We start from the raw sequence: 12,648 nt of genomic DNA, 5'->3' as shown, positions 1-12,648 counted from the left end.
CAAGTAATAAGTGGCTAACTAACTTGATTAATTATAGTCACACATACAATTAATCAGTATAATTAATCTTAACTACCTTCTATCTTCTATCTAACTAATTGTAGTTAACTATATTTACTTTACAATTTTTTAGTTATGTAATATTTTTTTGTAAGTATTTTCTTGGCATGGAGGTAGCCCGCAGCAAGTGGGGATTATTGTCAATGCAAATATTGCAGCGACCTACTTAAAGTCTATGGAATGCTCAATGTAAAATTTGTCACAACTCTTATGGACTATACAACTTAGTTGTCCAAACATTCAGGCACTCTTCTCACCTCAACTTCTGAATACAGGAAACTTATAGGAAGATTACTCTATCTCATAAATACTAGACTTGAAATTTGTATGCAGTGACTAAACTAAGTCAGTTCTTAGATTGTTCAACTGATAAACATTTTGAGACAAGTTTAAGAATTCTGAAATACCTCAAAGGAGGGCCAACCGTGGGGTTATTCTTCTATTCCAGCACATAACTCCTACTAGATTCTCAGATAGTAACTGGGGCACTTGCCCGGATTCCAAAAGGCCCATCAGTGGTTATTGCTTCTTCTTGGGTACTTCAATTATTTTATGAAAGAGTAAGAAACAGAACACAGTGGCAGCATCTTCATGTGAAGTGGAATATAGAGTATTGGCCTCGAAAACTAGAGAGGCCCAATGGCTCACCTATATGTTGAAGGAGCTTAGAGTGGAGCAATCCAAACCAGTGACTTTGTACCGTGATAGCCAATCAGCCCTTCACATATTCACAAATTCAGTTTTTCATGAAAGAACGAAACATATTGAGGTAGATTGTTATATTATTAGGGACAAATGGCAAGAAGGGGTGACTAAGCTCATGCCGATTTCGAGTAAACATCAAACAGTGGACATCCTAACAAAGGCCTTACCTCCTAACCCGTTCCAGAATTGTCATGCCAAACTAGGATTGTTAGACTTGGATAATCCTAGTCTGAGAGGGGTATTACATAATTGAGAAACTGTTAAGCAAGTATAGTTAGCTACAATTAGTTAGATAGAAGATAGAAGATAGTTAGGATTAACTGTACTGATTAGTTGTGTGTGTAACTGTAATTAATCAAGTTAGTTAGCCACTTGTTACCTGTAGAATAGGTAACTAGTATATATATGTATTTGGTATAGCATTGTAAATTAAGCTCTCATTTTTACAAATTTTTCTTTTCTTTTGACTCCAAAAAAAAATGCAGAACCTCTCTCTCTCTTTCTCTCTCTCTCTCTTTCCTTCTTGATCTCCGTTCTTCTTCTTCTTCTTCTCAGCGTTCGAACTCATACAACAGAAATGATGAGAGTTACTTCACCATTCTCACAGCTTTTTATCAATCACCAGTATAAAATATATGTTGAAATACAAATACACATTGAAAATAAATAAAAATACACATGTATTTATACATAAATACATTGGTGGCTGCTTTTAGTGGTTGATTTTGGTGTACAAATAGTATTTTTGAAAGTTTTTTTTACTACATTATGTTGAAAAATTATTACTCTTACTAATTTGTTTATAAGCAATACATATATATCAATTATAATCACAAATTATGCTATTTCACATTAAATGACGTATATAATAGTAATCTCATTTACTGTTATAATGCTAAATTGAAAATGTCATGATTATTTTTTATTTGGAATTAAATGAGAATAAAACCATAGATACTATTTTCTTTGGGTTTTAGGGTTTAATAGGTGCCACACTCGAATATAAATAGTGACTTCAGGGTTTTGGTTCTTAACTCATGAAAGCTGCCCCCGTACTTCTTTTCCTATCAAAAGAGTTGTGATTCAGCCCTATTAAAGATACAGAAGGTGAATATAAAAAAACCAAACTCTTTCAATCATGCCCAGGAATTAAGGTACCCTTCTGCATTTCTTTTTTAATGATTTAACATGGATGATATTGAGGTTAAGGAATTGTAAAAAATTTCAACAAGTGGTATCAGAGCCGTCTATAATTAAATCATTGAGAAATTATAAATTTATTTTATTTAAATTTAAATCTTAATTTAAATTTGTGAAATTAGACTCAAATATGTGTAATTTTTTTTTGTTAACAAAACAATATATTCTAATCTTTCTGATGGTGTTAATATTGTTATATAACAATAAAATAATTTTTTTTGAATAATTAACATAGTACACAAATACATGGAATTGAAAAAAAAAAGGTTTTAAATTTATACGGTAAAAGAGCTTGACTTCATGAATTTGGATAATTTAATGTCACTGTATTTACATTGAACACATACTTATATAAATTGAATTGTACCATGATTGTTTTGTTTGTCTTTTTTTTTTTAGTTTGAAATTTATGATAAACATGAATCACTCTTGACATGTACTGTACATGATTAATGAGAAGGATTTCTCCCTTTTGTCTATATTATTGTCCATGACATGAATATTCATTCTAAATAAAGATACATGGTATATGGCATGAATATTAATTTATGATTAACTAGTATATATGAACCCGTGCTTAGCACGAAAAAATTTATAAAAGTAAAAAAAAAAATTATATGTTTGGATATTTAAAAAAAACACAAAATAATTATTATGTTAAGAAATTTATAAAATTATTATCAAAATCAAAGTTTAACTTAAAAATAGTGAATAATAATTATTTTACACTTTTTTTAAGTAAAATAATTATACATTGATACAGAATTTAAAATAAAATCAAAATGTTTATATTAGAATTCTATTTTTTCAAATACTTCTCTATAAACAACATTGATGGTTGAATTTGCAGACATTCCTACGTGATTCATAAGTAAAACTTTTAAACTTCTCTTACTCTTAACTCTTGAAAGTGCCACATATAGTTGACTATGTGTAAAAACTTTTAAACTTCTCTGAGACTTATTAATTGTCATGGCAAACGATACTATTATGGAAAACTGTCTTTGTTGGAATCTAACTGGGACGGTTTCATTTGTTGGTACCATATTCATTCTTGAAGTCAAAGTAATATGACCAACATTGTTATCCGTTAAGACTTCACATTCTATGACATGATTTCCAAGCTTCCTAACTTGTAGCCTTGTACCATTACAAAGACCACTGGATTGGTCAATATTCCTCAGTAACATCACCGGATCACCAACCTTGAGTATTAATTTATGTGGAGGCAAATCAGAGTAATTTATGCTATTCAATAATTTAGGATCATAGAGATCTAGTTGACTCTCCATATTCCTTTTATCCATACAAATCGAATCCGAACTAAGATATAATTTTTTTCCTCCAGGAATGATAGTCATCAGATGGTTGTTGACCTCTTCAATGATGTCCAGCGTGGGAGCCACAATAGTTCTTGCTTTGAAAAAATCCTTTGAGGACATGTTATCTAAAATATTTGGATAAGAAAAATGAACCAACTCATCAAATGCCTGGTCCGAAGAAGGAGTAACAATATCTCCTTGACGACATATCTCAGATTCACCATCCATATTGTCACATGTTAGACCATCACAAACTTTCAATAACCACTCATCAAATTGCTCTGTCTCATCTTGATCTGAAGCAGTCGTCCCTACAGAGAGTCTCATGTTTTTTGTTAGTTTGAGCACCTGACAAAACTTCCAAAGGTAAGACGAATTCACGGTTGAATGAACGATATCTTATCTTGATTCTCGTGAAATGGCAGGAAGAATTTGTCTAAAGTCTCCACCTAGTACAACCACTTTTCCTACAAAGGAAAAATCTTTGTTATATGTTGGAGAAAACCTCATGATATCACCTAAGCATTTATCAAGCGCTTCATAACAGTACCTACTAACCATTGGAGCCTCATCCCAAATTATAAGTTTGGCTTTCAACAGCATCATTGCTTGACGAGAACCAGGTTTGATGTTACATAAAGAATCCTCAGTTATATTCAGCGGTATTTTGAACCTTGAGTGTGCCATTCTTCCATTGGGAAGAAGTAAAGATGCAATACCACTTGAAGCAATGTTTAACACAATATCACCCCTTGAGCGAATCTCAGCAGACATAAGGTTCCAGAGAAATGTTTTTCCAGTACCCCCATAACCATACACAAAGAAAAAACCCCTTCATCACAATACACAACTGTAACAATTTTATCGAATGCATATTTCTGCTCAGGTGTTGCGATGGCTAACATGTTTGAGGCATTTTTCTTTAAATAATCCCTGTTAAAGTTTAGCTTTTCCCTGATAACCCTTTCGGTTAACAATGAACTATCAACTTCAATTGCTAAAGGCATAGGAGGATAGTCTTTCAAGGTTTTACCATAAGAATGTAAGATCTTGTCTATATCCATTAAGCACAACTGATTAATCTCATCATCTGACATGGTTAACTCTGCATATTATACGATACTGTAAAAATTCAATCAAACTAAAAATGATCAATAATGAAGAACTTTTATAATTACAATTATAAAAACTCACCCCTCATGTTCATCACGGTTCTCTGTCGATACAAAATATCATCTAAGAGTTCATGCCAACAGTGACGGATCCAGAAAATTTTGATAGTGGGGGCGAAATATATATAACATGATAATAATTTTTATAATAAAAATATTACGTTTACATAAAAAATTAGCTATCAAATTATCTACTATAAATTTGTGTATAAATACATACATCATTTAACTTATTTTTAATGTGTATTTTGCATTTCAAAATTTGTATTTTAAGATTTATTGTGTACAAGTGATTATTTTATGTATATGTTCATTTAATTAGTGTAGTTATTATGAAAAAAACTAAAGCTAATTTTAAAAGAAGAAATACAAATGGATAGATAATATTCTTTCGAGTCGATTTCTAAGAAAGAACATCAATCTTATTTAAATTTGAAACTTGATCATTATAATGGACATCTAATATGAAGTTTTCAAATTGGCTATCAAGTATCGAAAGTTGAATAAAAAATTATTGTGGGGTCAAATTTAATAATTTAGTGGGGGCAAATAAATATTGTTATTATATACTACTCAATAAAATTCCAAATTGTAGTGGGGGCACTTGCCCCCACACCCTAAAGAGTAGATCCGTCCCTGCATGCCAACATCTATTCCAGACATGTTCTGGTCTTGAGATATTGTTGGATGTTAATAGAATAACAAATAACCTTCTAACATATGATCCTGAGGCCCACGAGCTTGCTTCCTTAATTGCATCCATGAATTTTCTATCATCTTGCAAGAGTCCAAGGATGAAGCATGCATCTCTATACGTAGCATAAAGCCATAAATTGTTCCTCCTACTGTTCTTATATCTCAAAAATTCATATATCCTCTTTGAGTATTCAAGAGAAGTCGTTGGTAATATTCTTCGGTATTTACTGTAAAAAACTTGGTTAAAATCCCACTTTTAAATTGCTAAATGGATTAGGCTACGCGATTTCAATTATTATGTAGCTACACATCCGCATAAGATTAATTTTTCTAAAAAATATAGAACAATTCTAAAATTGTGTAATCTACAGATTATAACTGCTAAAAGTTTTTTGAACATTTGTTTTCTAGTGTAGATAAATCGAATAAAATAGACGTGGGGTACATGCTGTTAAGATTTTAAATTTAAATCGTCAAATAAATAAGATCGAAATTGAATATAAACTCGTCATTACCTGCAGGTACATGAGTCAACCTTCCAATTGCGAAGCCTTGCTTTCGAGGAAACTACTTTGAAGCATCGTCCTTCCAAACAAACTTGGTTGGAAACTCAGCATAAGTCAGACCTCGAGCATAGGGATATGACATGTTCGCCGCCATCCATCCCAAAAACATAGACTTGAGATATTGCTCTTTCGACGATATCATTCACATTAGAATTTTCACTATAAACCACAGGTTGCTCATCCTCCAAATGGAATGGAAGTCTAATCACAAATGGTTCTTTCTCTTGGATTTCGTATCCAAATAAACCAGACTGCCTCACATGCCGAAATGTACCTACAATCGTAGTAATTCCTAATTTTGTCAACAACTTGTGTGGCTTCTGACGGATCAAGCGTTGTATAGGGTAGTTGTTACGCGGTCATTGCTCTTATGTACATACTTAAACAGATACTTCATAGAACTTGTTTGGCATGTGTATTCCACATTTATGTGACACCCGAACTTGAGCAACAATTCTGGATTATAAGCAACAATGAACCTATTGTCTAGTGCACATTCCCTTTTCTTCACTGTTCGACCGTTATTAGTACGCCTATATTTGGAAAATCCGGCTTCATCAATGAGTGTTCGCTGTCTAAACTATTTGGGATAAAACTTTAAACAGGATCCATTCTTCATGCAAGGTGAATTCTTGTTGTACGGATCACATAGACCATGTACCGTGTAATTTTGAACAGCTCAATGTAGATTTGGCCTTTCATTTTCATCAGGAATCTTAGCTGTTATATGTTTATCTATGTCATTTGGTGTTTGTGGCTTGAACTCGATACTCATGAATAAAAGAATATGTGCATGCGGAATCCCTCTCTTTTGAAACTCTATAGTGTAAACATTTGAAAATTGAAAAAGACAAATGAGCAAAACATTACAACATAAGATTTTAATAAGGTGTTGTATAAACACAGACTTACATCCCAAAATTTTGCTAAAGATTTTTCCCTCTTTTAGGTCATCAATCAAACCATCAAGTTTGATCTTGAAAACTCGATACAATATATCAGGACGGTCTTCTACCTTCAATCCAATGGGAGTCACTTCTCTTTTTATCTCATCCCATTCAGGGTTACAGGTCATAGTGATAAAATAGTTAGGATATCCTGCATATCTACAAATTACAAATGCATCTTTACAATTATTCATCATGTACCTAGGTCCACCGGTAAAAGTATTGGGAAGAATGATTCTTTTGCCAAGCCTTGCAGCATCTACATTCCCGTTTATAAGACTTTCATGCAGACATTTGTATTTATCAACCCTCAACTGTGGTTGTTTATACCTAAAGAATTTTAACCTCTGATTTTACTATTGTGTAGGCATCTACTAGAAACTGTTGGAATAATCTCTTTGATATCAGAATTAACAGAGATTCACCTGTCCTTTTTTGTACGTAGTTGAAAAGCAAAGAATTGTTACAAAGTGATTATTTTGTTTTTCTTTGTAGGCCTAGCGGAGATAGAATCTGATGTTGCAATACCCAAACAAAATCCATTCTTCCCATACAGAAACAACAATGGATATTGCAAGGCTAAATAAGATGGGTGAAAAATATCAATCTGTTGGAGCTTTTTAGTTTGACTCTCTATAATAATATCTCTATCTTTGCTTAGTTGTTTGACATCACCAACAATCAATGCAGCCACTTCAGATGCAGATGGTAAGTTGTATGTCCCGTCATCTGTAGTCCTTTTACTAATCAACTTAAACTTTATATTTGTGCAATTTTTCTGTTGGTACCTATCTCTTGCATAGCAAAAACTCTTTACCAAACTATTATATTTTTCTAGCATGTTTCTTAATATTGCCACAATTTTCTTATCCTGCTCATTTATAGCTTCATTGGAACTGCACAAAAAAAAAACACAATAAATTTTATGTTATTTTCTCTCACAGATAAAAATAACTAAAATATTTGACTGGTTGCATGAAAATTATCGAAGTGTGTCTATCCGAATATCAATCTCATTTTCTGTGTCATAGATATATAGTTGGGCAAATGTTGGTTGCAGACTATTCGGAGGAAGTAAGCTACCAATGCTATGGTAGTTTTGACCCCCCAGGCTTAAAAATTGGAGGAGCAGTCCCATTGTTTACCCCACGGTCAATTTTTCCGGCCATTGATGTAAAACAAAACATTGAATTAAATGCCTTTATATTTTTTAGAAAATGAATACTTCTTGATCTCCACCAGTATAAAGTTGAATGAGCTCATCAGGAGGCACAAAAAGTAGAGGAAGCTCGATCTTTCCTTCCATACAACATAATGAAAACTTTGGTTGGGGCGACTGTTTGAATTCAGCAAGCCTTTCTTCAGACCACATCTATGCTTTACAGTGTTGACATTGATAAATAGGATTTTCTATATCCCACACATCTGTCGAATAAAATCTCTTTAGATACTCAGTTGTCATACCGATGCAATTTAGTCCATGATGTACACAAAGATGCAAATAAACATATAGATAAAATTTTTACATACCGTCTAAAGTTTCTGAGGATGGTATAAAATTATCTTCTATATTCACATCCGACATTGAATCATCATAACCATTCAAATGGTTTCAACAGCAGAAACCACATACATTCAACTCTTTCACCATCTCAGTACAGGTCCGTCCGAGTAGAGCTGCAGTCTCCTTATCGAACACAATAAAAGTTATTGTAGCAGTACCATAAAAAACCAATAAATTCAACTTAGGTGCTTTTTTTATTCAAAAACATCAATTAACACTTGGTCTGTCACCCTTTAGTTACAATAAAATCATAAAAATTATATTCAACACAATTTAAATGCTCAAACACAATCTTTTTAGGCTTATCAAATTTCTAGATTTTAGTCTAGTAGAGGAGACTTTGGTATAAAATTGTTGTAGGTATATGAATTTTTTCTATGCACTCTATCTCATTTTGCCATTTTTTTTATATGGATAGACAATATTTTCATCAATCAAAGTAATTTTTGTTTTTAATAAATTGTTCTCTTATTGTCTACTAATTGTTGGTATTAAGCTAGATATTGCTAAATAAATTAAAAAGAGACATAATCAATTATATAACTTTATTGCTTTTTATGAAAGAATTGCACAAATAAGTCCAATTATAGTCGTACCTATCAACCACATTATTCACGTCCTTATTACAGCCATCGCTGAAGTATGTATCCGCATTAGCTTCTTCCTTCACGCTACAAACATAAGATTTATACCACCAACTTAGAATGGGTTCTAACATTAAAAATAGTGGCCAGAACAACATAGAATCCAACCTACATAGGAACAGTTTGAAAGTCCAAAAAACAATGAACCAAACATAAAAAAGTAGTTTTCTATAAGGCACTCACATCCACAGCCGCACGTAACTCCTTTATTGTCTTACTCTCAGTGGAATATAAAACATCATCTTCATTAATATACGCCGGTTTGCCAGAAAGCACAGACAGATACTGCGAGATCTCTCTATAGTACACGCTACTTATCAATCACAACGCCATAAAAATACAGTCAATATACACAACCATAAATAATTCACAATATTGGTACAATCTTTTTTGAAGCATCACAATCTCAGGAACATCTGGATTTATCAAGAGCTTGGTACCATACATAATGTTCTGTAAAATATTGGTACCTATGTACAATAATTATTGCTTAAATGAGTTGTACAATTATACATGACAGAAAAATTATCGAATGAAAAGTAACCAAAAGTGTCCTTAGATTTAAAAAACCAACTATAATCTACTATGAACCTAATTAATTAGTAAACATTTTTTATTTTAGCAATGAGCTATACAAAAAATATTTATTGTAAATATAAAATAATAAAAAATATTATATAATAACAAAAATATAGCTTGAAATTATATATTGATTAATTAATTGTTGAGTAATTCAACATAGAATTTACAATTAAAAAAATAAAAAACTGGTGATACAATTTATCCACGTGTATATAATAATATCTTCTAATTGTTGGTATTAAGCTAGATATTGCTAAATAAATTAAAAAGAGACATAAACAATTACATAACTATATTGCTTTTTTATGAAAAGATTGCACAAATAAGTCCAATTAGAGTCGTACCTATCAACCACATTATTCACGTCCTTATTACAGCCATCGATGAAGTATGTATCCGCATTAGCTTCTTCCTTCACGCTGCAAACACAAGATTTATACCACCAACTTAGAACGGGTTCTAACATTAAGAATAGTGGCCAGAACAACATAGAATCCAACCTACATAGGAACAGTTTGAAAGTCCAAAAAACAAACAATGAACCAAACATAAAAAAGTAGTTTTCTATAAGGCACTCACATCCGCAGTCGCATGTAACTCCTTTATTGTCTTCCTCTCAGTGGAATATAAAACTTCATCTTCATTAACATACACCAGTTTGCCAGAAAGTACAGACAGGTACTGCGAGATCTCTCTATAGTACGCGCTACTTATCAATCACAACGCCATAAAAATACAGTCAATATACACAACCATAAATAATTCACAATATTGGTACAATACTTTTTTCGAAGCATCACAATCTCAAGAACATCTGGATTTATCAAGAGCCTAGTACCATATATAATGTTCTGTAAAATATTGGTACCTATGTACAATAATTATTGCTTAAATGAGTTGTACAATTATACATGACAGAAAAATTATCGAATGAAAAGTAACCAAAAGTGTCCTTAGATTTAAAAAACCAACTATAATCTACTATGAACCTAATTAATTAGTAAACATTTTTTATTTTAGCAATGAGCTATGAAAAAAATATTTATTGCAAATATAAAATAATAAAAAGTATTATATAATAACAAAAATATAGCTTGAAATTATATATTGATTAATTAATTGTTGAGTAAATTAACATAGAATTTACAATAAAAAAAAATAAAAAATTGGTGATACAATTTATTCACGTGTATATAATAATATTTTTTATCATTTCAAATTTTAATTTCTAGAACGCCAGCCATTTGCCGGAATTGTTATTACTATTTTCTATAATTTCACTTATAATTCCACATCAAAAGTTTTAAACACAAAACACAGTACTTTTAATTTTGCTTCCACGACATCTAGTATCACACTCTAAAATTTAAAAATAAAAAAATTACTATTATATATAACATCATACCATAAAATTTTAAAACTAAAAATACCTATTGAATCGCATCCCAATAATTAGTAGAAATAGCTACAATAAGATATAACCATTCGATAGTGGTAAAATCCTCACATACCTAAAAAATTCTTACTCTTGCAAATTGAAAAATAACTACCGGTAACTGTTGCTCACCCGCTGCCACAAGACCCTTGATCCGATCCACTATCTCTCCAAGAACAGCAATATTAAGCTTTAAACTGCAAAGAAAATATAAATTATTTAGAAAATAAAAAATTACTTATACAAACATATTAAGTACTGAGTAAGGGTATCGAAAAAATACACTCCTCATTCTCAATTTGAATGACCAACATGTCAATAAGTTTGCCATCCTTCACATATTTCCTTTCACCCTCTACACCGGTCATAACTCCAGCAACGTCTAAAATAAATATCAAACAGAAGATTGTGCACAAATCACCCGTCTTAGTGATATTTTGTCATAAAAACAAAAGAAAAATCAACTTATGTACTTGTCATAAATCATACACTTACCAAACAAAAAAGGATGTTGAGGAGAGTATCCCATAATTTTTCTAAAAAGGACCAACTTAATACCATATAACGGCATTGCATCATAGAAAGAGGATAAGACAGTAGTTCTTTTTTAAAAAAATAATCGAAAATGATGTGATCTTGTGCGGTACAACCCACAGTTATTGCTATCTCCAAAGTATGTAAAAACATACATAGCCCCCTCTGGTATCAATGATTTGAATACAGATATCAAATTCTTATCTACAGAAGTATGCATAGTTGTTCCCTATTTTTTTTACAAAACAAAATATTTTATTATTTACTTTCTACACACAGTACCATTGTCCAACTAAATAAACAAACAAAATTTATATAAAATATTTCTTTCAACAAAAATAACTGAATAAATTAAAAATATGATTTAATTCCAAAATATTAAGTATTAAGTATTAACTAACAGATTTATATTCACCCAAAAGGAAGAATATACATATAATAGATTCAAATATTTAATACTTTAATGTATAATATCATTATATTTTACACAAAAATTTAATTATATATTAACACAATAATTAAAATAAGATTTGAATCCATGCCTTCCTTGCAGCAGCTCACCTCCATCAGTTACAGATAGGGAGCATCCCGGTACGATAGCGATCTGAACGACAATAATATCAGTGAAAGTCTCCTCTTGCCGGTCCGCTAACTAACTTCTCTGGTCACATTAGCATCTCTCATCTTCATAGACCTCCTCACCGGCACAATTCCATCATCATCCCGTCATCGTATAAGCAACAAGTCTTCTCATCTTTGCCGTTCTGAAGTTGTCAGTGCCAAGATGCCGTTCTCCATTGCTGGCGTATATGCTTGCTTGCTGAGAGAGAGAAGACCCAAAAAGACTAAAAGAGGACTTTAGGTGCGGGTTGAAATTAATTGTATGAGATCCGGGTAGGTTTTCTATCTGCCCAGTTTGGAATCGGGATTAGTCTCCATAGGCCCATGTTTTGTTAAGATGCAATGGAGGCAAGCAAGCCAACATGGTGTGGGCCCTACTTTTTCATTCCCTTTTTATTACAATTCACAAGTTTTATTCTTGTTTGATTGTTGTATAAATCATGAATCTACATTGGGCCGCCTAGGAAATTAATTTATTTTGCTTACATTTTAGAACGAGTTTAATTAATAATTTGTTATATAAAATTATTTTATATTTTTAATAAATCAAATCTAATGATATTAGTTAATAATACATAGAATAATTCCGTTTAGAATGAA

At 31.6% G+C, this 12,648-nt stretch overlaps 2 protein-coding genes across 2 annotated transcripts; both read right to left on the bottom strand.

Moving 5' to 3' along the window:
- Positions 2,757-3,614, bottom strand: LOC107610733. Its single transcript, XM_016312737.1, has one exon. The coding sequence runs from the start codon at positions 3,612-3,614 to the stop codon at positions 2,757-2,759; it is 858 nt and encodes a 285-aa protein (XP_016168223.1).
- On the bottom strand, positions 3,687-4,384 carry LOC107610732 (ATP-dependent DNA helicase PIF2-like). The gene is made up of 2 exons (XM_016312736.1): positions 4,191-4,384; positions 3,687-4,119 (listed from the first exon to the last, which is right to left on the bottom strand). The coding sequence occupies exons 1-2, from the start codon at positions 4,382-4,384 to the stop codon at positions 3,687-3,689; spliced, it is 627 nt and encodes a 208-aa protein (XP_016168222.1).

This window comes from Arachis ipaensis, chromosome B08, assembly GCF_000816755.2.
Source record: "Arachis ipaensis cultivar K30076 chromosome B08, Araip1.1, whole genome shotgun sequence".
Classification (NCBI taxonomy): domain Eukaryota; kingdom Viridiplantae; phylum Streptophyta; class Magnoliopsida; order Fabales; family Fabaceae; genus Arachis; species Arachis ipaensis.
The sequence above is the reverse complement of the archived record's forward strand: the minus strand, read 5'-3'. Positions and strand labels throughout refer to the sequence as shown.